We start from the raw sequence: 26,121 nt of genomic DNA, 5'->3' as shown, positions 1-26,121 counted from the left end.
AGAAGGAAACTTCCCGTATTCAAGTTCGCTTGGTGTCTGAAGAGTAGTCTTTCCTCTGTCGGAGAACAGTGGAGCATGTTATGGTTACGCTCGAGTCCCCCGGCCACAAGTGGCGCGTCCAATCTCTCTAGCTTTATTTTTCCTAACTACACTTGAATTACTAAAGCCCGAGGTGTTTGTTCGAATGCGTCTTGTAATCTCGAGTGTACGTGTTTTCTTTTCTCCTGTCGCTTACTCGCAATGTGGCTTCCCTCTACTAATCAGTCTCTTAAAACCTTTCCCCGCCGCAGCCTTCTGTCCTACTCTCCCTTTTGCTCCCCAAACAAACGAACGCCGATGTCATGTGACATTCAGCTTAAGATCTGCTCCCTTTGCGCAACGCCTGTTTGAAACTACTCTGAGCTTTGTTTATTTTCGGTTTCAGTGTTTGACTTCAGTGGCATTTAGAAATCTGACACAGACATGTCTATTAGAATTTTATTATTTCGAAACGTAATTCCAAGTTTTTACACGTTTAGGATATTACCGTTCGATTAATTTTATCACTTTCATGGTCGATTACATGCCACCACGTATTTTTGAGTTTAAGTTTGAGAACCGGTAACGGTACAATTTATAATTCGTGACAGCAGGCACAATCTTTAAATTAAGTAAATTTTTCTTATTACAATCGTTGCAGAAGTAGCTTTATTCTTTCTAAGAATTTCTAAGAATTAGTAAATATACTTTATCCTCCTCAGACTTTTTGCACATTGCAATATACAATACTTTTGACATTCGTTTCGAAGCTATTCTACGTTTCATTTTCAGACACACCTTATTCATGCATTTTCTGTCTCCAATGTTGAAAAGAAAATATTTCCCTACTTCCTTGTGGTACCGCATAAAAGAATTCCATAAAACATTTTTTCCTCACAGGAAAAATGTCAGGTCTGAGGTTAGGCGATTCTAATATGAGAACGTGCAAAATATGAAAAATCAACACCTATAATTAAATTTATTTATTACAATACTTCGTCTCTACTGCTGCCGTACTGAAATCCTCAAAAGAAGTAGATTTCCGTTTTAAATTTATTTCCCGCGAATTATTCCAAGAAAATGTGATCATCCATGAAGATCCATAATCTACTAAATTAATCGATTATTGAATCGCCTCGAAGCTCAATAATACAACAAAACGTCAGGAAACGGACGTGGTAAAAATTTAATTCATCGTTGAAAGGATTACGTTGTAGTCGCACAGTGTTAGCGTTCACTGGTATGGTCGTAGGGAAGGAGGTGGAGGAGGAACGAAAAACCAACAGGGCGAAATTTCATACAGCAAAAACGGTGTTGTACCCGCGTCGGTTCAACTCCCAGGAACAAGTGCCTCCATGTAGAGAAGTTAATTACCAGAAATAAGCGGCCGTCGAGTCGTAAAACTTGTACGAGGCCGCGACTTGTTCGGTGTACCCGTGTGTGTGTCTCGTTAAAAATTTATTTACAATGAAAGTTCGCCACACGGATTAGGACCTTAATCTCGCGGAAAAGAAAATACTTCATGCACGCATGGACGTCGAACCATTCGTCCTCTCCCCTATCCTGGTCCAAAACACACCTTAGTGTCGACGGCAACGTTGGACAGTAAATTTGTATTACGCATCTTTCAATTACACTGACACACTCAGCTTCAAAAGACTAAGTACTTGTAGAATGTGTATCACAGTATTGGTCACGGCTTTGGATCAGTTAGTGGGAGATTAGAGACAGAAAAATATATTTGAAGGTGTACAGTGTGTCTTACAATTTCTGTATAGTTAATTTATTCATAGCAACATTTCGATAGTTTCATTAGCACCAGAACTTCTAATGCTGATTAAAATGTCACGACAATACATTTTCTCAGATCTTTCAGAACATTCATTGCAATATAAAAGCGAAGAAATTAGTTAATTTATAAATTTGAATATTTTCAAAAATTTGTCATGTTTGTAGATCTGATACAAATATATACACATTTAACATCGATAGTTCTAGTGTTAAGTGAGGTAGATGTAACCCTTATCTACAGACAACTCACTTCGTACAGGGTTCTGAATTTTTATATTACTATCGCCGCTTTAGTGGAGAGTTTTGAAAGCTTTAGCGTTGGAGTACCGTCAATTAACAGTAAGTGGTACACTGTTTCCACAAGTTGAACGAAAAATAACATTCAAATGGCTATTAAACGTGTGGCAAAATACATAATCGTTGTTGGATCATTCATCTCTGGGACGAGTCGTCCGTAGTTAAGGGTTAAAGGAGAGAAGAATTTTTGTTAATGGAGTACATTTAAAAAGAAAAGAAATTTGAACTACTTGTATGAATTTAAAAGATATATGGAATGCGCCTGTACCAGACAAGACACGATCCAATATTTTGTTCCAAATTGCTCTACTCGTCGATCACGTTCAGGAAATACCAAAGTGCAAATAAAGATCGTATCGCTCATATACTAACAATTTTAAAGAGTGAACAATTGAGGAATTGAAATGGTGCCTAAATAATACAAGTACAAATAACAAATAACTTTTTTAGTGGAAAAGTATGAGAATTCTATGATGAGTACAGTAATAAACACTGTAAGTGTTGGAATAATTTATTCTATACATCCATAGGATTCAAGTGATAAACGATGTAAGTCGCAAAATCGACAGACACATAAAAATCTTCACTTCTGGCACTCACATCATTTACTATTTCAACTCCTAAATTATTCTATCATTACTGTACTATCTATGAGATAGGCAAATTCATTATCTACACTAAAAATTTCAGATAACGAATAGAAAATAAAAAAGTACTTCGTCATTTTTAGTCGTTCGAACATGGGAAACCCAAATTTTATTAGAAAATAATACTTCTTAAATGAGTAGACACTTAGCAAACAATTATAATAATTAATCGCATTAGCTGTAAATAATGATGATTTTTACAATTTTGTCGATATTTACTTGTTTACATAAATAGACTCTAAACATTATTTAAAATCTATTTATTTAAAAAAGTGAAAATCGACAAAATTGCAGTTTTCCGTTTGCACCTTGCTGTCGTCGAATAGTATTCGAATAAAATTGTGCCCAACTCTGCTATCCATCAAGTGCAATGAAAACCAGAAAAAGACCATCCCAATGTTTCGTTTTGAAGCATCGCAGGCATGTGACGAGAGATCCGCGATCCCTCTCCGATATTTACGGCGAGACTACGTTGGTTTATACGGTTCATCGAGCTTTCATTACACGTCTCGAGCGCCCCGCTTCCTCGCAACACGCAGCTCAAACAAGTCACGATTATGGCCGACGCCGTGCGGACCCCGGATGCATCGTGCGATTCTTCGTTTGGGCGTGTGTTGCGCGCCACAATAATTACGATACGGAGAAACACTTTTCGATCACGAGGCCGAGGCGCGAGGAACATTTTCGTACGCGATCCGAAATTACACGTCTGAAACGACGACGGGGCACCGTTGTACGGTCGCGGAACACGCGACCAACAGGATTCGAGCCGTCGCCACTGCGAATGAAAACGATCGTCCATGAGGAAAAAACATCAAAGCGGATGAGATCTGTTTACTGGAACGCAACTGCCGCAGCGGAATTGGATTTCCCGGGAATAGGAGAATAATATACGATCGGTTAGCGAGAAATTCTGGCGGGAACGAAAGCGTCCACGTTTCGGGAAACTCGATGAATCCGGAAGGTGAATACGCCCGGTTGGAATGGCGGTCAACGCAGCTGTTTCCTGTACCTTGCTCCGAAAGTCGTTCATGATCGTCAGCTAGCTCGTTTAAAAAGGCCCCAAAAACCAACGTGATATATTCGCAGCGGCAGCGAATATTTCGCGGCGATAGATTCGCAACAGTTTAAAATGCATGGCAACTTATGAGACTGTTCAAACCAATGCGAAAAATTTCCGGCAAAATTTATCTATAAAAAATCTATCGCTGCAAATATTTCGCGTTGGTTTATGGGAGCCTTTACGCCGCGAACTTTTTGCTAGCATATTCATGGTGGTGGAAACTTGTTAAAGTAACAGTGGAATGATTTCTTTACACGTGAAATCTTATAATTTTTTTTATATGTTTATTAGAATGTTAATGATATGATTGTGTACTCGTTATTAACACGTTTGCTACCACCGAATTACATATTTTGAAAACATTGATCGTGGACCACGTTGAGTCTCCATCATTCTATGAAGTGGCTTACTCTTACCACCTTGATTTGGTGTTAGAATGACATAAAACAGAAAGAATGGATGTTAGAAAATGTAGGCGAATATTGCAGAACACATTGTGATTGTTGTCGCGTCCGTCCGCGTGGATTTCTCTTTCGAATCCGCCTGGAGTTGTAAATTCCAGGCTCGACCGTCGTGGTACGCGTCCGGTTGCGAACTGTTGCCCGCCAAATTAATATTAGGCAACTGTTTCAATTTCTTTAGTGAGAAAAACGAATAATTGCTCGACCGTTGGAGCTGGCGAATCGTGATGCGAATGTTGTCGAATGATTGTTCGATTGCGAGTTAATGCGAATGAATTGAGTCCGTGTGACTCTAGTCGTAACGAGTATGTTTTGCGAACGAGTGTTTGCGAACGAGTGTTTTCTATTGAATGTTTTCGACTGCATGTATCTTTTCGACTGTCTGTCCGAGTTTCGTGTGACGTCGCGCTTCCTCAAAGTTTTATGAAGGCGTGACCAAAACTCGCCTCCTTATTGGTGATGCCCTGAAGGGGAAGGCAAATTTCTCGGGTTTTTCACGCGACGCGGAGGTGGAATACCTCTCCTTCAGGGCGAAGCGGACGTCAGGAAAATATCGCGCACGTGGTCGCGGTGCGAGTTGACCGCGACGAATTTTCGAGTCTCTCAACGGTAGGGTTTTATGGCTATATTGTCTGCGAGTCAGCGCGCCCCGGTAAGGCCCGGCGCGGATGGGTCCCAGGTTACCGAGCGCATGTGGCAGACTGCAGACCAAATGTTCGCTTCTTTTGTATATTATTCTCTTTGTGTTAACGAAATTAAAATTGCTTGAATAAAGGAAATGAAATAATAAAAAGTAACGGTATCGTCTGACTGTATAACCGTCGTTTCGGTCTACGACGGAACATTGTTATCTAATAAAGTATACAGACTTACAGGTCGTCGCGTCAGACATATGTGACGCTGATAGCGAACGTGTTAACCCTTTATATCCTAACGGTACTGTGTAGTATCACTTATATTACAAATGCTGCCATAGACCGATGTGCTTAGAACGCGGCTAGGACATTCAAATATTTACTACTTCCTTGAAGTCCTCTGAGATGGTATAAAATGGTGGCAGCACTCAGACACCTTATTTAGCTATTTGAATGAAATATATAAATCCCTGTATAAACAGTTTTCAAGCATTTGGAATAAATATTGCGGTAAAAAAATAACGATAACGTAATACAGGCCTTACAAAGTGTTAAATTTCATCCTGTACGATCAGTGAAACCTCTATGGAATGTCTTTGTCTAGATATTTTTACAGTAACTTAATTTTAAAGATTTCGGAAGCATATTACTTAGATTCGCTGTTTATTTTTTATACACGTGTTCTTTCCCTTAAATGAGAATGACATTATTGTGCCTTGTGAACTAATTTATGCGCACGTTAATTCAAACAATAATCATTTCCGTTAAGAAAAAAGATTCTTCCTCTTTTTTTTAACATTAAATTTTATTAAGAAATATACTTCCTTATAATGAGCCTAATTTTTAAATTATAACATATAAATATACAACGCGTGTGTGGACTCTGTGCAGAAGTATATTACCCATCGCAACGAATACAAAATAGAACGAAAAGATATTCCCGAAATAGTAGTCGCTGAATGTGAATGAAATATTACAAACTTTTTTCTATAAACCTTACGGTACGATTAGTACCAGAGTCGTATCGAACAATTGAAAAGTACGAATGATAATTACGCTCCTAGCGAGCGAAAGACTGCGGACGGAACGAATATGGACGTATATATAATCAAAGCAATTTCCTTTGTTTGCAGCACAATGCATCGCACCCCTGGGGATGGAATCTGGTGTGATTCCCGATGCAGACATCACAGCGAGCTCGAGTTTCGATAGCGGAAACGTCGGGCCACATCACGGACGGTGAGTGAATTACCGTATATTACCGTTCCCGTTTATGGAGCGCATTATGCAGATGCGATGCAATACGCTTTCGGAAATATGATAAAATTAACCCCCTCCCACCTGCCCCCTTTGTAAACCCGGCGCACGGGAACAGAGATGCAATTTCCCGAAATCAGCGCGCTTCGTTAAGCGACCTATTTGGGGGATAAATTGGAAGCTCGTTCACCGGGAAAAGACACTACTGCAAACTCTCGCCCTGACGAAAGAACAAACGAATCGTTTCGCGGATTACTAAGAACAGTATGAAACGGTCACAATTGTTTCAATTAGCTTTTGAAGTTTTTATTTCGGCTTTTCCGCTGTAGACATCCGTGGACACCTGAATGTCTCAATTTAGAACGTCGAAACTTTTCTAGCATAGTAAAGAGGAGCTTCTTTTTTTGACGGAATTTTTAAACGTGAGTTTCGTGTTATCTGCGCCAATGAGCAATTTTCAGTTTCTTTGATGAATTCAGTACAGAGAACTCTGTATAACGTCAAAATGTGATTGGTGCACTGAACCGAAAGCAGGCAAATTCGATTTTTTAGTTATTACTATTCTTATAATATTTTGTCAAGACTAAATTTAGATAAGTGATGGGGATATAATCGTATATCTTTCTTGATTTTTGGTATGTAATTATATACACTATAGACGTTTATGTTAATTCTGATTTTTATAAACAAATTTACAAAAAATTTCGTTAAAGAGAAACGTATTTTCTTTATAAAGAGTTCTATCTGGAGAATAATGTTACGAAAACGTTATTAAATCGTATAGGCATTTCTATTTTACTGTAATTTCCACATTCAGGTATACTAAAATTGTAATATCTACAGAGTGAATCGTTATATGTTTCTCCATCGTTCCGAGTATCAGACAATTTTATATTACATAACATTTTATGAAAGTTAAAAAAACTTGTAATATCTTAACACAAATCGTCGCTATACTTCAGCGAGTACCTAATTAACTTTCAAGTACGTACCTACATAACCTGTACCATAATTTCAAATTAAATAACCTACCATTTCGCAATAAAAAATTATGGTAAACCCTGTACATCAAAATACAAAAATGATTCTCCATCCATCATCTCCGCGATAACCAATGTCCAACATCGATCTGGTCGTCCAACCAAAATCCAAAATAAATCTCTCATCGGACTAAATAATATTCCCGGTCTGCTTCCTCGTAAAAAAGAAGAGACGATTTGTCAGGACGTCAACGTTCGGACGTTTTAAAAACCCGATGCAGATTGATGCTCGGGCAATTGTGCGATGGTGATCGACGACAGAAAGAAAAAAAAAGAGAGAAAGAAGAAAACCGTCGGCCGCCGGCCGGCACGATAACGTTTCTGACTCTGAATGCTTTCTACGGCTTAAACGGATGATCCTCTTCCTGTCCGTCATCCTGTCCACGGCCCCGAGATAGCCCACGGATCGGGACTCGAGCGGTCACCGTATTAATCACCGACTATTAAACTGCACGTCTAATTCGGCCTTCGAGCCCTCGCAATGAGGATTAATGACGTGCAGCGTGTCCCGCATGCGGAGCCATTTGTATCGAACCGTTTCGAACCTCTTAGGCGTCGTTAACGTGGCCTCCGCGTATTCCTTTGATTATACGTGCCAGCTAATTACCATCCCACCAACAAAGAGAGAGAGAGAAAAACGGAGAACTAGACGAACGTATATAGACGGTGTCCAAACTGCAAGATTCGAGACGGACCACCCATGGCGTTAATGAGCTGACGCTCGAGAATCGTTTAACCACGAAAAAACATTTTGCAACGTGACCCTTGAATATCCTCGATAACATTCGATTGTTTTTCGGGTAAAATAAACGGACAGGCTACATTTGGATTTACGAGCTTGGAGGTCATCCGGTATTTTTATTCTTTCTAATGGAATATTAAATGAAACCTGAATTATTTATGTCTTGGGAGCATTTTCTTCATTGTATGGATGTTGTTGTTAGCTGCAGCAACAGGTGATGAGATTTTCGGGGATTTACTGCAAATTGAGTCGCGCTCCAACTGTAACGTCGCTTCTATTCGGCTGAATTAGATTTTGTAAATGGGTGCATTTGATATGGAAGACAATGCTTCAGGAAAATAAATAAATAGTATAAAATTATAGTATTATTATTTTCGTCCGCAATTTGACTAGAACACGTATATTCGCTAAAAATACTTTAACCCTCCATGACTGATGCCGTGTCTGTTAGACTTAATAAACTACGTGAAAAGTTTGTACATCAACTCTAGAGGGTTAATCACCAATTTATGTAAATAGAACATAAATAAAAATTTACCACCACGCAATGAATAATTTTATTGGGCAAAATTGAAAACAAACTCGATGTTAAACTACGAAAAATATAACTCTTTGGTCCCTGTCTGTTATACATATATCCTACATATAACGTATATCAATATATACGTGGCATTAGTTTAAACACAAAGTTGACACGAAAATGCTCAGGATTCACGAGATTCCATTTCGAAATGATATCTTTGCCCGGAAAGATAATAGCTGACGTAATGTGTGAGAATCTGCCATGATATTTTCGTTTTGGATGCGATATAAAAGCAAGGAAAGCCTTTTGGATGCAATGCCGATATCGTCGCTTGCGAGCACTCTTCGCCAATAGACCGTCTAGACCTTCTTCAACGGCACTCTCATGGCTTCCTGATACTGCGGGCTTCCCGGTGAATACCCTATTTACCCCATACGACTCCGTTTACCCTAAAATACGCGCATCTAACTCGTATTACGTGTACGCTCTCCTCAAAATACCGTGGTCTCCATAAAAGACCCCCTTAAAGTACGAATATTTTTTATACAAAATTTTTATACAAAAATACATTTTTTATACAATACCTTTTTATACAAAATCCGTGCTTTTTAACTGATTCTTTGACTTCACTTTTTGTAATTTGCTGACTTCTTTTTAGTATTCTGTAAGTATGTATTAAATAAAGTACCCACAACGAAATGTGATTATCGATGATATGAATTGTACTCTTGTCAACACTTCACCCTCAGTGTATGATTCCTCAAAATTTTATATTCATTGTTTCTTTGTCTTTCCATCAATTTTTAATATTGAACAATCTATTCTTAGTTGTTGAAAATCATTAAGAGCTAGACAGACTCTCGCATTAAGGAACATGATTCATAAAATTTCAAACTGTATTCCGTTAATATAAAATAGTATTCTTGTCTTCCTTAGCTGCGATATAATAATCCGAGGAAATATAAAATGAAATATAAAATAAAATAATAATATAAAAACAGAGTAAATTTATGGACACTTTTAGGCTGTAATGGATTATTTTAATCATTTATTCTTACTATCTCGACATACTTTGTAGATACCTTTGCATTCTCCTATTTAACAAAATTGATGCATAAGCATCGAGAACTATTCGTTTCGAATGTTTTTTATAAAAATATTGAATTAGATAAAAAGTACTAAATATTCACCCACAAAAGAACCACGCCCACTACAAGATATACACAATATCTCTGAAAAATATCCGAATTGAGAATATACTATTTCAAATACTGATCAATGAGCTTTGAATAAACCGTATGATTTTTAGAAATATGATCACTGATTTTTCTGATGAATGCTTAAATTAATATATTGTCAATCACGTTATTTTTCAGACATACATGTAAACAATATGTATATTCCTAAATTTCCTGTCGTTCGTAAAAAAAAATGAAACAAACAAAGCATCTCCCAACACAGCGAAGATAAATTCCAGCCCCGTAAACGATTAAACCCTTGAACCCTCCCCGACAGCATCGCCCGTCTTCGCGTTCGTCCTCTCTCGCGTGTTGCTCGGTTGCTCCAACCATATCGTTCCTGTACCAATATCGCCGGGCACGTTCACGGAAGAACGTTTTCATCAAACGACACACGCCCGGCTTGCATCGGGTCAGAGAAAGAATAAAGGAGGAAGGTGTGCCGCCCTCCTGTCGTCGTAACAAATCATCCACCGAATCCGTAAGTCTGAAGTAGTTAGGAGTGACTCCCTTCGTTCGCGTACGACAAACCATTCTTCTCGATAATCGAGCCTCTTGGTCATTGCTCGGGCCAAAGCTTTCGGCGATTCCGCCGACGCGGCAGCTCGCAGGCTCAAGTCGGGTGTAATCGTCTGTTCGGAGATTTATCGCGGAGCCGGGTGACGCGCTCGCGCGCACGCGTACGGAATGTCTTTGATGCCTTGGACTGTATCAAAGTGGCAGCCAAGGCAGTTCGAGCTCTCTTAATGGGCTATGAGTTATGGTTCGCTCTGGATATCCTCCCCCTGTGTCGTGGCCACGACTCTCCGTGTTCCTATTTACCTTTACTATTGGATCCTCCTTTCTTCTTCGTTCGCCTCTTCTCCGCTCGCTTCTACCCCCTCTCCTTGTCCTTTCTTTCTCGCCAGGAACAAGATCGTGGGTTTCTTAAACGAAAGAAGCAGACCGACGCTCCGCTTTAACTACCCTCCGCAGTCAAAGCAACACTTAAAATTCTGACACCTTTGAGAAGCCGGTGGATCGTCTCTTTATTGCGGACACTTTCGGCTGTTACGTGTATAAGGTGATTCGTAAATACGTGCTAACACTGCATATGTTATAGTAACTTGAACAAGTTATGCAAGTGTAGGTTGTACATCGAATATAGTGAATCTTCATGTTATAGTGAGTTAGATCAGGGGTGACGAACTGAAAGCCTTCGGGCCATTGTGGCCCCTTCCCCTAGTTGCCTTCTCTGAAGGGCCGTTGAAGAACGATCCCCTACATACATACCTATTTGACTCCTTTGTCTTTATCTTGTTCTTGTGACGAACTGGCGACTTGTGAGCCGCACGTGGTAGAGTGACTGATGATGCGGATAATGTGGCCCTTGGCACAGGAGGTCGTCACCCCTGAGTTAGATTGGGCATCAGCTTAAGTTTAATAGTAAACTGATAGTTGCACTTTGCTTTCTATAATTTGACCGAGCGGTACTGAATCCGCGACGCGCAAGTGCAAGGAGTCACATGTCTTTCCGAGCAGGTCATTCCTTACATAACCTTATTGATGTGGACGATGACTGAATCTTATCTAGAGCCACCTGTTGGTCCTACATTCTACATAAATCCTAAATTGAGTATAGTACTTCAATTTGATTTGAATGTTTGTTCTGTTAATTTATTGCAGTAAACACATGTAACCGATATCATACTTTCGAAAGTATAACAGATTCAACTCGTGCCACAATCTTCAATAGAACACCATCCAAAAATAATTTTCATTACTCTGCATTGAAACTATCTAACAGAATCTTTATACATACAGTGAAAATATCACCATGGAAAAATATTTTGTCCGGTTACCGTTGTATGTTTCTCGATCACCCTGTGCAATTCTGCTCCGAACGAATTCGTTCAGTCTAGCCCATTACCTTCTTCACCGACTACTCCTTCTTCTTGGTTCCATTTCGTGTTCGGAAAGTGTTGCACGCTTCCGATGCCGGTTCCTTTGCGATCTTCTGGGCGGCCCAGCTCGAAAACTAATCTTGAACAGAACGGGCCGTTGTATTTTTTCCTTCTCGAAACTTAAAATTGAGTTTGGAATTGATGGTGTGAAGAGGACCTTCGATCTGACTTCTCGGGCCGTTGTATTTTTTCCTTCTCGAAACTTAAAATTGAGTTTGGAATTGATGGTGTGAAGAGAACCTTCGATCTGACTTCTCTTATCGGAAAAATTTTTAATGATAAAACTGATTGGCTGGGCTCGATGTTTAATGCATACAGCTCATTTTCCTGGCGAATTTATATATTCTCCGAAACACTTAAATTTTTAATGATAAAACTGATTGGCTGGGCTCGATGTTTAATGCATACAGATCATTTTCCTGGCGAATTTATATATTCTCCGAAACAGTTTCCACGCATCGAACGGTTTCAAGATTTATTTTGGACTGATAATTACTAGAACGGGGTTTTTAGTTTTGAAATATACAGTATGTCTTTACATTTCTACAAACAAAAATAAAATAACACAAATTACAGGATACTCCATATATTAATCATACACAAACGTACAATCGCCACGAAAAGTAAGTTAACGACCAACTGCATTTAACCCTCATTGACACGGAAGACACATATTCCGTACGCTACCGGTACGGAGAAGTCTCCTGCTTTTCTAAATTTTTTTACTCGGAACATATTTTTAATTATAAAGGAATAGTTCGTTGTATTTTTGTGTAGATATATTACATAACATATAAATAATTCACAATTACTTTTTAACCATTTGAAACCGTCTAATGTTATTTTTCATTCGTTGTCATTTGACAACTTTTTTTACTTTTATCACAGGTACATATATATAATAATTCCCACTATAATGTTATTGTATATAATAAAACCCAATTTTTCTTAAATTTAATCACTAAACCCTCCTGAGATATTTGAAAGAAATTAGATTTTTGTGAGTTTCTATTGTATTAATAAGACTAGTTAATACTTGAATCCCAACAAATGAAAAAAACAAAGGCCTAATAATATCTTCTTAAGATTCGAAGAAACTATTACACAGGGTGTAAAAAAATGTTGCCTGCCTCTGAAATGGACACGCATAAGGCGATTTGAACCAAGTTTTTTCTCAGCAAAAATGTTATGCGAGGTTTTCTTAACGAGATATTAACGAAAGACCTCAACCAATCAGTTTTTCGTTAATATCTCGTTAACAAAGCCTCGGATAACATTTTTGCTGAGGAAAAACTTGTTCCAAATCACCTCACGAGTGACCCATTTCAGGGACCTACATCACTTTTGTTACACTCTGTATACTCAGAGATATGAAAGAATACATGATACCGATATTTTATTTCGTAATTCAGAATACGTAGTCATATGGCAACGGTGGGAATGAAAGGGTTAATCTAATATTTTGCCAAAATGTTGCTAAAATAATTGCTGAACACGCTAGTGACTACAATAAATGATAAAGAGAGCACAAGAACGTCATTCGATTCAGCAAAACGACGTTCATCATTCTTTCTAAATCCAAACAATTAAAGGTACCATTAACTTACTTTCCGAGGCAACCGTACATAATAGTACGAATAGTTTCATCCCCTAGCTTCTGTCGGTAAACGCATTTTACATCAGCTTAGAACCATCTGCCTGTAAGTGAATACAACAAAATCAAATGCAGTGTGTACGTCAGAAACGTATCTACGTGATATATCTACTTGCAAAGTGGTTCGTTAATAATTCATCGTCCAGGAAGAGGTACAACGAAATCCCCGGGAATCATATACGCGCCACCCAACGCGACAGTAAAACATTTATAGAGCGAGATAACGGTTAATGAGAAACTAAAATGGTAATAAGCGACGTAGAGTAAGACGTCAAACGAGGGAACGAAGACGATTAGATTCGAGCCCTGGTACCTACGTTCTCTCCGATTCTCTTCGACAATCCGTAGAAACCGTGCCAGGATTACATTCGCGAGACGCGTTTTTCGCGGCAATCACGGTACGGTCGAGGGGAAGGAGCTGGGTAGAGCTTTTTAATGCCGTGGATGAGCTCGCGAAAGGTATGTGCGAATACAATTATTAGCCGGCTCGAAGTGGCTTCCCCCGGCGTTCTCGCGGCGCGGCGATGCCTCCTCGGCTCATCTTTAATTCATGCCATCCGGTGGCTCGACTCGATCGATAAATTATAATTTCACCCCGTATCGTCCTCGGCGCGAGGTGACGGTTATCCGTCAGCCGCGAGGAGGATCACGTATTTATACGATTTCCTTTCTGCGACGATGTAACATTTCCGATTATACCTTCTCATCCTCTTTCGCTCTCGTCTTATCGAGAGGCTTTCTTTTTTATCGGCGCGTCAATCACAATGCCTCTACACGCCGTTTAAATAAATAGACACGAGAGGTTTAGTCTGATTAGTCTAAATTTGAGGATTTGGTAATTCTATTATCTGTTACATTGGGCAGAGTGAGATGTGAGAATTGACATAATTTTTGCAAACGTTAATTTTCTTTTAATTGTCAAGATTATTATTCGATTTCTTCACGAGAACCATTTAATAAGTTGTTGCTAATAGAATCTAATCATCGTGTACATATTAATTTAAAGAGTTCAACCACTTGTTGCAAACGTAGTATAGGTTTGAACGTTGTTTAATATAAATTGGAGTAATTAATCTTTTATTATGTGTATACGTATACCTATGTACATTACAGCTTTTCAGCTTGTAGCTGAAGTTGTAATGAAAATTCAAAGAATATTCTGTCTTCAAAGTTGTATTAGTTTTAAGATCAGTGCCTTTCCTTATATTAGTAGTCTATGCATTTACATAATAAAACTTAAGAACTTGTTATCACTTTAATATAGTATTAATTGTCACAAGGATCTGACTATTCTGACTATTCTTACATAAAGACGACCTCAACTACAATACCTATTACAAATATTTATTGCAGAATTCTTTCTTTTACATAGGTAAATTGATAAAATGATTCGTATCCAATTTATTTTGCTCAAAATAGTGAGCTGCACGTTCTTGCAACAAACATCTGTTTTAATTAACTTTCCCAGTACTAATAATAACAGAGCTATAGGTGATAACGTGTTTAGTATTCAAGTCATGCAATAAATATTTCCACTACTATACGTACAATACCATAACCCTACCATGGAAACAGTAAAAAGAGATTTAATTCTTTGCACTCGATTGTCCCCTCTCAAGGGACACAATTCACGAAGAATTAGCAAATTTCGAGTGCAAATGGTTAAAATCGAACAAAGATTCCCTTGCGGATATGAGAAACAGTCTTGAAATTATATCCAAAACACTTCCAAATAAATCAATATTAATTAAGCAAATGAGTATAAATTCAAATGTAAATATAAACTTTGAATAGTATCACAGTTAACCATAACATAAAATCTATGAAGAAAGCATTTCTGTCTCCTGAGTTTGCAGCGTGTCAATTCCCAAGAAATAATTTAACGTTCCAGTTTCCCGTGGAGGCACGTTAAAAAAAGGTTTTCTCGCTAAGAGAAAGGGTCGGGGATGGAGGGGACTCCGGTTGAAGAAAAAATAAACGACGATAATCCCAGAGTAAATATTTACCCTTGCAGGCTGAGGCAAGAGAGCCACGGGGGCGCCTGGTGCCCGAAGCAGCAGATCACGACGGAACCACGCGAGTGGCTGGAAATCGATCTTCACACGGTCCACATGATCACCGCCACCGGCACTCAAGGACGTTTCGGTAACGGGCAAGGTGTCGAATACTCGGAGGCTTACATGCTGGAATATTGGAGACCGAAGCTCGGAAAATGGGTTCGATACAGGGACGTCCGGGGCGAGGAGGTGAGTTCCGTTTCAAAGACCACGCGATAATTGAAGGCGCTTTACCTACTTAAGAGGTATCAATTGCCGCTTCTTGGTAGGCTACGATAAAGTACGGTACTCGAAGCTCGGGAGGAACGAGCTCGAAGCGGGCGGAAATTATTGTCACGATAAAGAAGTAGGTGTCACCCACTTTGAGGGAATACTTAATAAACGGTTCGAGCTCGTCAGAAGTCGAGAATTATATTCTTGGCTAGCCTGGTTCTTGATCAAGGTGTGTTGCAACGATCATACCGATGTTAAGTTAAACGGAGTTTATGGCGGGTCGGTTATTGCCTGAACGCAAACAGCGGGGCAGAAGTACGACGGGAAGTTGTAAATCATCGTTGGGTGTATTTGTTGCTTCTGAAAACATAGGAAATCTTGTGTTGAGACAATGTTGTGTAGCTCGAAGGTGTTAATACGATGATGTAAACGTAACATTCCGGGAGCTTTTATGCTCCTGTGGACTGTAAAGGAATTAAGTTAATTATATAACGGTCGTTAAGGAGACTAACTGCGTTCTGAAATTCAGTTTGGTGTCTGTTACTGAGTACAAAAGTTAAAAGGATATTTAATTGTACTTACGAAAAACATAATAGTTTGAGAATTGATTTGTTTAAGTAATTAAGAGTGAACAGATAATTTTAGCAAGAATCAGCTGTTAATATTATTCCTTTCAACGTCGTGTTTCATAGTAATCGTTTGTGTTAAATATTTTCTCTTACTATATACTCTAAATTCTAAATGATCCAATTAGAAGTTATGTTCTTTGCTTGTGCCATATTTTCAGATTCAGTGGAAAGTATGAAAACTGAAGCCCAGTATGTAGAATTAAATTTTCAGTAAAAAGCCGTAGCCAGACACACTTTATTTCGTTGTTTAAGTCATAATTGCCGACAATACATACATATATGTATTTAGTTACTAAAGATTATTTTGTTTTAAATTATACTGTGATATTAATTATGCGCAAAAATTTTGTAACAGTATTTAAATAATCCAGTCTTTGTGCAATGTACGTGTCAGCCATATTTGGGTGACGTGCAGTAAAAGTGCTAAAGATGAAACTGTAGCCTACCAGGATGAATTACCTGAGAAATCGTTCATCAGAATAGATTTACCTCCCTATTAGTTCGGATAATCGATGTACTAGTGCATTTGTCCCATTGACCTCCTAAGGGGTTACATACCTTTCAGGTGTTAAATTAAGAGGAAATTAAAAAACTTCTTTGTATGTACAAAATTATTGTTTATAAAAAATTTAACAAATACATCTTGTTATATGTTATTTCCTTAGTAATTATTGAAAAAGGAGCTATATATGTATCAACAGAAGCAAATGGCTGCCATTTCATTGTAACCCGTTTCATCAAAACACCATCTGCGGTACCAAATATATCTAAGACAAGTTTTCTTAATTTTATATAAAAGTAGACAAAAGGAACTGGCACTTATAGAAGCCAATTTTAAAAATATCAATATTTTACAAAATTGCGGTTGTTTGAACTTAAACCTATATATAATTTTCGACATAAATATTCAACTACTTTTATTACTAAAAAAAGAAGAAATGCACGAATCAAAAATTCGCTTCGACAAGTACTAGATTTTAGTCTTAAGAATATTACCACAAAGTTTGATCCAAATAGGTTCAGTAGTCTTTTAAATTGTACTTCTGCTTTAAAACGCTTGTAAGTGGTAATCATTATTCTTCTGTTGATAGACATGTATTTCAATTTCTCAGAAATTACCAAAGAACTAACATATAATAATATATATGTGTTGAAATTTTAATACACAATAATTCTGCATATACAAACTGTTGGAAACCCGGCAAGTCAATAATACACTGATGACAATATAATAAATGTATTTCAGAAACTGCAAGGCTTACAACAAACGACTTGCATTTAGACACGACTAAGTACACTATACTATGGAATTGAATTGTTACTGACGATGTTGCGAGTCTCGTGTCTGAATTAGATCTGACCTCCGCATCTTTCCGGGGAGCTTATATGTATACAGTAGTATTAGGAGGGAGCCGAATGACCTTAGGCCCTTAGCAACTAAATAGGAGAAAAACCGAATTTTGTACAAAACCAGACTTTGAAATGAAAATCGAAGCGATGACGGATAACGTATTTGAGAAACGGCGGATGCACAGAAGTTATCAAGCTAGCGCTCTGTCAATTCAAGAATAACAAATGGTTAGTCATCCAACAAAACTAATTTTCCCTTTTGTTCAACAGCTCGAAGGTACGTAACCCCTTAACGTGTATGTCACCAATAAGAAACAATAATACTTATTAGACTCATTACTACACCATCGAAGGAACAATAGAAAAGTCATTCGAGATTTTGGTACTTACGACCATATTAATGTCCTAAGGGAGTGAATCTCCCGTTTATATAAGCTGGAATCGCGTATCCAACCATGTAGTCGCATAATTCAATTCAATTAACCGGTCACAACAATTCACCCGGGCGCGAAAGATCGGCGAGAGGTTACGTGTAAGCAGAATCGCCGCGGTTATATTTAGTCACGGGGGCACGGATACGCGAACACAGGGCTGAGGCTTTGGTCGCGCGCTTGCGCGGATTATCGGGAATGATTTGTAGCGGTGTCCGCAAGTCCGCGGGCCCGTAACTAAACCGTGACGTTAACAAGACGTAAATCTCTGCCGTAATATGCCCGCGGTCAAAAGTGGTCCAGGGGTCGGGCCCGCGATGCAATTTACCGGAATAGATCGGTAACCGTGAACCTACGACTTTAATTAGCAACACCTAACAATAGGGGCCGGTCGGTCCGGCGAGCGTGGTTCATTTATTTCCTACAGGAAATATATGTCTCCTACCGCGGTTACTCGCCCGAGAATCCCGCGAATTCACCACGTGTCCAGGGACTGACGTCGATGAATGAACTGTCCTTCGCCGCGCGTACTACGGGCCCAGCCACGCGTCGCACAAACTACTTCTGTCGCTTTGTGATACCTATTATCGCGGCCGCGGTTACGTTGGTACACGATGTAAATCATTTTGATTTAACGACCAACACCGCTCGTGGCCACGGGGCAGCACAGTTTCGTGTCTCGTCGCCCATAAATAGCGGCCGATGTTTCGCTCAAAGAGACTCTCCGCGATTCTTGGCGGAACGAGCAAAATGTTGGAGTGCAGAGTTCTTAGTGGTGATTCAGGGGTAAATGTGGTCTAACCGATTGAGAACAGGACTCGTATGGTTTAATATTCTTTGACTGTTACATTATCCAAATGTGTGTGATACAGTGTTTGGGTTCGAACTAGAATTTGAAATTTATAGAACACCAGATAAACCGAATGTAATTTGGGCCTATTAAATCCAGAGTTATAACTAGACTCCGGATGTTTATGCATTTGTAGCACCTCTGTACTTGGAAAATGCAATTAGATAAAGGTTTTAATAAATTTCAATACTATTTATTTGTTATTATTAACGCGGTAAAGTTTTGTTCAGAATTCGAAATTCTGCTCCATTTGAATTTTTAGACATTGGTATCGGAACTTCTAAATTTGCATAAACTTCCGCAGTCTACTTATAAGTTCCTGTTTGATTAGAAATATTAATCCGACGTTGTTAGAAATTTTAAAGGTGTATGTCTGACAATTAACGTATTAAGATGCTATACATGGTGGACAAGATATATCGAATTTGTGAAATCTTCTTTCGGTACCCTCATGGACCCTTTTCACAGAAATTTGAGAATATATTTAAAGTTTATGTTTCCATTGTATTTTGGTGTAAATCAAATATATAAGGAAGATGTCAAGAGAAATTTCGACCGAATGCAGGTCCATTGTATCCCAGAAAAACGGAAGTCAGTGTCAGAGGTTGAACATTTTTCGTTGAATCTTCAACCCCTCAACGTTTATGAAAGGTGAAACAAGAAGAAATATAAATCATCCTGCTTTAGCGAGACTGTTTTCAGTTTCGCTTTACTTTTATGATTTCCAGCGGATGAGTGAACGGCGGAAAAGCGAGCACGTAGGTGGAGCTCTAAGGAACTTCCACTATTTCGTGATATTTGCTCTGAGGAGCGACGCGGGAGCCAATATAAGTCATTTCGTTCCGCCGACAATAACATTATTTTCGAGTATTTTTATTTTATTTCTAGGGTGGGGGGGGGGGCGACGCGAAACGTTTATTCCGGGCGGAAGGATCGTGGATTCGAGAGAACAGAGAGGATAAAGAAGGAAAGAGAAACAGAGAGAAGAGGGAAGAAAAGAAGAAGGTGAACGTCCAGTGGACGAGGTGGATTTCCTTGGAAGTTAGTACGTAGAGAGAGGGTGCTTCCAGCTTATTTGTATAGGAGGGTGGATCAATAAAACGAGGGAAGGGAAAGTCGTCGCGTGCACGCGGGGTCAGACGATTTCGACTCACCTACATAGGCGTATACCTGGTCTGAATAGCCGAGGTCGTTCCGTACCTTACAACGTCGCATCCTACGAAGGTCGGATTCGACGAAATTTAACCTCCCTTCTTTGACCGCGCTTCCATTTGCATACCATCGCGAAATAACCTTCACCTCGCGAACGTTTCCTTCGGTGAAGCAACACGCACTCTCCCTTGGATATTCTCGACAATAGTTACGGAGAATGTGTCTCTAGAGGAAAGTCCGTTTCAATTATGGACATTTGAAACCTTATTCGTGACCTAGGGGCTCGGTCGTTTTGGTGATCTAAGTTTATTATTATACAAATGGAAAACGAAAAGATATACCTATAGAAAAGAAACGTTGAAAGATATAGTGGGAATAAATTGTTACTGTTATTTCGAAATATGTGTTTTTTTTTCATTTATTTCTGGGATATTTTGAAACTTAATCATACCGTGTAAATTATCTGTACTGTTACACTACTCGTGATTTTGTTTCAAACATAGTACGTATATTAGACTAGTTTCTTTTCATCTTTATTCATGTCCATATGAATTATTATGATTGATGGATTGCTAAGTCAACAGTTTCACCCTTATGTTCGCAACCGGGTATCCTAGGTACCTACCATTTATACATATATGTTTCCTAAAAGAATTTGTTATGTGTCTGTCAAAATATCGCAAAACCGCCTCAGATCCCCATTCTTTGAATATTTTTACTTCGATTTACGTTTAAAAGTCAAATTATGCGAAAAGAATGTTAAATATCAGAGCCGACAATTTTGGTTGTCGACAAAAGAGTTAAAACTACTTTGGTTATATGTTGAGGCAAATTAGATATTATTTGTAGTTTCATTATTTCATTGTTCAACTTTCTATGTTAACACGAACAATGTACATTCACTGTACATATGTATCGATGACATTTAGCAGTCGCAACTTTAAAATGTCAATCTACGAAAATTCTCGTGACATCGTCCCTCAATGGAAAGGTCTTATTAAATGCTCAATTCTAAACCTATATTCCTTAATTCTCAGATCGTATGCCTTAATCCTTTATCCTTAATTCATAACACGAAATTTAAATGTCGCTTCCTTATGAATTGCAGATCGACATTAATTATTAAATTTTGATTGCCAATCTTCAAAGTTTCTCTCATCAATATCAGAATATATATTACATCGATAAATTATAATTTAATACAACAATTCCTCACCTATCTGAATTTACCTGTGCTGTCTAAAAAGAAAGGTCAAAAACAATATTGACCGAAAAGAATTAAGAAACGAGTGACTTTTATTAATTAATACTGAAATAAGGTTCCAAATCAATGCAACCTCCCACAGACTTCCACCTCAACTTAATCACCCCCATAAAACAATCTAATTGAGTACACGAGTCGGAACGATGTCGGGTTACAAAACCGCCCGAGAGTTAAAAAGCGAAAGGAAATCGGGGTTCTCGTTAATCGATGCCGGCTCCGTTATTCCTGGAAGCGTGGCTAGGTGAAGAAAAAGAAAAAAGAACGAAATCGAAGTCGTTCACTCGGCATTGGTTGCCGCTCCACGCTCACCGGAAACCAGGTACCAGTCCGTACGAACCGGGCCACCCGAAAAAACGCCACGACTGCGTGCCACGTAGCGGATAAATCTGCAGAAATTCGTATCTCTTTCCTCCCCGCTGGGCGATCCATGCTGTTCCCCGCTTAATTACACAATGACACTCGGCTTATCCGACGTATAATCTCTCCTAATAGCTCAGACCCCGGACTGGACAACGTCGGTGGTACCATGCCGCGCGGTTGTCAACGGCCGGCGTTTGCAGTCCTCTTGGATGAAGTTCTAGAAAAAAGACGACGAAGAGAGAAGGAAACAGAATAAAAAAAAAACATTCCGCGGAACCGTCTAATATTTTCAGTCGGGCCCATATTTGGTTGGACACGACGGGGTCGGGGAGGAGGCGAGCGGGACATGAATTATACTCGATGATCCTCCCCGTTGCTGACCTCATGGTCTAGCCCGAGTTAATCGTTTCCATAAAGTGTCCGCTCGTCTAATACTTTGCTAAAATTCAAGGTTGAATACGCGTATATCGTCGACAGGAGTATTTTATACGCCTCCTGGATCGGGGAATGAAATATGTTTATTCGTGAACGCTAATTTGGAGATGTTTTATTGGTGAGATGCGTATATTAATTTACAGAAACTAGCTTTAGCTGACCACATGTAATCCTGCTTTTAGTACTTACGTAAAAATAGCTGTCCTCTTTGTCGAATCAAATATTGTTGTTTAATGAGGTAGTGGCTTTTTGTGTACACTGTACCAGATAGGCGAGCTATGTCTGTTGACAAAAGTCAATTTACTGGAAAGCTCTTGTCAATAAACGTTATTGATTAAATGAGGATTCTACGTAGCTATGATGTGATCTGGAAAAGACGTATAATATCAATTTGTATATCTGAAAAATTTGAAAATTCTGAACAATTGTGTTTAATGTTTAATACATAATAATATAGTAAATAATACATTTAACTAGTGTGAAACTAAAGAAGACATGTTTTTCACTTCTAAGTGATACATGTAATTTATTGGGTATATTTTCTTATTACCAATAATTCTACACATAATAATATCAAGTTTCGTTTTATGACTGCATATACGGGGAACTTTAAGGTTAAAATGTTTCAAAAACTTGTTGTGATGCTTATTAGTGGCTGAAGATAATAAAGCACATATTATAGATATTCAATGTTCTACAAGGACTTTGTATTCAAAATGATATGATACATTTATGAATTAATCTTTTTACTTTCTGTACATTTTAATAATATACATATAATAATATTGGTAACAACAGTTTCTAAAAAATAATAGGGAATTCTTCCCTTTCATCTAAAGAACAATTGACAGACAATATTTACACTAAAACGTAACATAATTTTGTATTTTCTGAAGACGATCAAAACCACGGAAATCGTGCATCAAGAAATTTTATATACAGGGTATCCCATTTCAACGATCCCCTCGAATATCTCCAATATTGTTCGTGTTACTGGAAAATATTTCCAACAAAAATTAAACAGTTTCGAGGAGAACATAATTTGATGTCAATAGTTTTTTTGTAGCTAGAGGTGCAGGGGATTTATAAAGGTCAATTTTTATTTTCATTTATGGAATCGTATATTTCTTAGGCATATGAATTTCGAAGATATTTGAGGGGATAAACAGAAATGTGATACTCTGCCTATTAATATTTTGCTGGCTGGAGAGTTTTTGTGTTTGCAAATGTGTATACAACTTCAGGTATTCTAAAAATATTTAGAAACTACTTATAAACTTACACTTGTCAACCTTTATATGTATATACGAAAAGCATTTTTTCCCTAGGTTTTACTATTCTAGTTTTTATCTAAGAAAGACACACTACTACTTTGTTTCTGAACAGACATACTATGTACTACATTATCCGACATGAAAGTGTTAATAACAAAAATAACTTCCAGTCTTCGTTTCTCCGAACTCCGCATGAAAATCGATGAACGACGATGACATTCGAAAACGTTGACGAACCTCTTTCGCGGGAACGCCTATGACGCATCTGGTGAAATTCGTGGGAGCTACACCCTACACCTCCGGACCACCCGTCGCGTAAATATCCGTCTAATTAAACGATCAGACGGCTTATCCGTCACGATCTTTCTCGACGACACGAGGCCATCAACGCGGCTTCTGTTTGGTAGCGGGCCGCGTCGGCCCGCCAGGCTATTCGGGACCGTCAGACGCACGGAAGCATTAACATAAAATGGGCGTTGGTGGTGGGCCACGCCCTGCTACTACGACTTCTCCTCGACTCGCGATTGGAATTTTGTCCGCAGCGAAACGCGACAAGGAAAAAGAGTATGATGGCGGGGTCCAGAATGGTTTTTAAGGGACACAGTGTGATCGTTCAGGTCGGGCGATCCGACGCTGGAAAAATCTCGACTCGGGATCACGGAGTCGTTTCGCGGCGGAACGCGTGGGCGGGAAGATAAATATCGAGATTACTTATTTTTCTTGTTGGACGAGTCGACGGCTCGTAAATGCCGTCGTATTTTCGCTCCTTTCGCCTCTGCGCCCCTCTCTTTGCCGACTGGTTGGTCCGCCTCGGCTTTTCTCGGAATAAGCTAAAAATTTGTGGAATCCTTTCGCGGATCATCAGAGGGGATTAGATGGCACGCTGTTAAACGGCGGATGTTTTGAAGTTGATTTCAATTGAGGATAGAGTTGTAGGCACATTATTTGATGGGTGAGCATCATATGTGAATCTATGGGATGGTATGCTTCGTGTGTTTTACGTAGCATCGAATTATTCATATGTGTAATAATTGTAGTTGCTGTTCTAGTACGAACGCTGTGTTTCGGTCTTGAAATCATATTCTAGTTATAATAGGTGACATTCGTCATGTTTAAGGAGTCTTGATGGTTCCACATTTATTTCGGTTCTTTCTCAGATTTCTTAGATTGAGGCAAATTTAGTGTGGTCCACTTTGCGTGTTTTATTAACTACGTTGTTAATATAATTAATAACTGCTGATTATTACACGACCTTATATTTACAGATGAAGTGATCTATATAAAAAGTAAAAGTTGTGTCATTTCGAACTATGTACAATATAACAAAGTTAACAAGTAAATTTTCTGAAAGCATCAGTGACCCACTTTACTTCATTCTATCTTGCATACTTACAAATACCATGAATACGTAACATATACAGTCTACTAATTATAGTTTTATCTTTATTGCTCCACATTTTGTAATCAGGATGCATGTATTCACTCATCAAAGTAAAACATATTTAGAGACTGAATGAACAGAGTAGGTACCCATTATTCCTATACTCATTAACTACTAACTATTCATACATAAAGATGTAGTCCTATTATTTATTCCATTAAAACTTTTTTACTCAGAATCAGTAAATAGGTCCATTTTACAAGGTGTTAATAAAAATGTGAAACACATCTTAGGGTAGATTCTACATATCAAACTAAGACGAAAATCAAGAATGACAAAATTGTGTTCAAAACAAAAATTTATTTCTAATTTTCCATGTCATAAAAATGATATTTCAATTTTAAAACATATTATTTAAATAAGCCAAACCTTCTAAATTAAAAGAAAAGTAAAATTTTCTACGTTCGACACACTCTGAACTTTGGCGCGAGCGTTGTCAATAAATAGAATTGGAGTGGGACCAGTTCTTGCAAAAATTAAGGGACTCCGGTTCTCTAGTACAGAAAAGTTAGTCACAAAAATGGAAGCGGTACTCGTACTGAAACCGAACCGCTTTCGTGCAAACGGTTCTTTTTCCATCCCTGATTATGTCAACTGTCTGTGTATTTACTGTACCTATGTCGTAACAGAACTCTCGAGCACAACTCGCGCGAGATACTCTCAATTGGACGGCTACCTTAAATACGCCTGACTTTAGTTAGATACGTAGAATCGAGCCAGCAAAACTGTCTCATATTTTTATTAACACCCTGTACAAAGATGTAATCTTATCATTTCTTCCATCAAACTATTATTCAGATATATTCTTGCCAATTTAGTATCTGGTATTATGCCATTATTATACGTTCAACATTTATGTGTTTATTTAACAAGAGTGAACAGTAGTTCTTTTTCTCTCTCGTATCCGTCTCTCGAATCATTCTATTTAGATAATAAATTTGCTCGTCTCTGTCACGATCTAACAAAATCGCTCCTGTATATACGTACCGTCCATACGTCAAACTCTTCTAATCTCCATATTCGATTCCGCTAGTACGCTGGCAATTTGCATCGCAACATATATCCCGCACCAACACGAGACCACCGTGCACCGTAATTGCAAACGTCACCGAAATTTTTCCCTACGCCGCACCGACCCGCCTCGACGATGTTTTATTTCCCTCGTACGAGCGAGGGGAGTGAGGGGCCTCTTTCAGAAACGTTCCATTCGCGGGCATATTTCAGTCTCTTAACGAGCGTTACCGTGCTGGGCCGGCGCGGATCACCGCGGCGCGCTCATTAAACACTTGTAACGAAGTAGAGAACGGAGAGAGGTAGTTGTCTACGATGGTTCGCGCGGCGCGAAGCGAAATTTCA

At 38.7% G+C, this 26,121-nt stretch overlaps 1 protein-coding gene across 1 annotated transcript in view; it reads left to right on the top strand.

Moving 5' to 3' along the window:
* Positions 1–26,121, top strand: part of LOC107186136 (discoidin domain-containing receptor 2-like) — a 53,757-nt gene that overhangs the window by 13,428 nt on the left and 14,208 nt on the right. Inside the window, exons 2-3 of the mRNA XM_015573948.1 lie at positions 6,046–6,151; positions 15,324–15,555. Of these exons, the coding sequence (XP_015429434.1) occupies positions 6,046–6,151; positions 15,324–15,555 (338 nt within the window). The remainder of the gene's footprint in view (positions 1–6,045; positions 6,152–15,323; positions 15,556–26,121) is intronic.

The sequence above is a fragment of the Dufourea novaeangliae genome, unplaced genomic scaffold (genome assembly GCF_001272555.1).
Source record: "Dufourea novaeangliae isolate 0120121106 unplaced genomic scaffold, ASM127255v1 scaffold69, whole genome shotgun sequence".
In the NCBI taxonomy this organism is placed as follows: domain Eukaryota; kingdom Metazoa; phylum Arthropoda; class Insecta; order Hymenoptera; family Halictidae; genus Dufourea; species Dufourea novaeangliae.
Note: the sequence above shows the minus strand (reverse complement) of the source record. Positions and strands in the feature narration are given on the sequence as shown.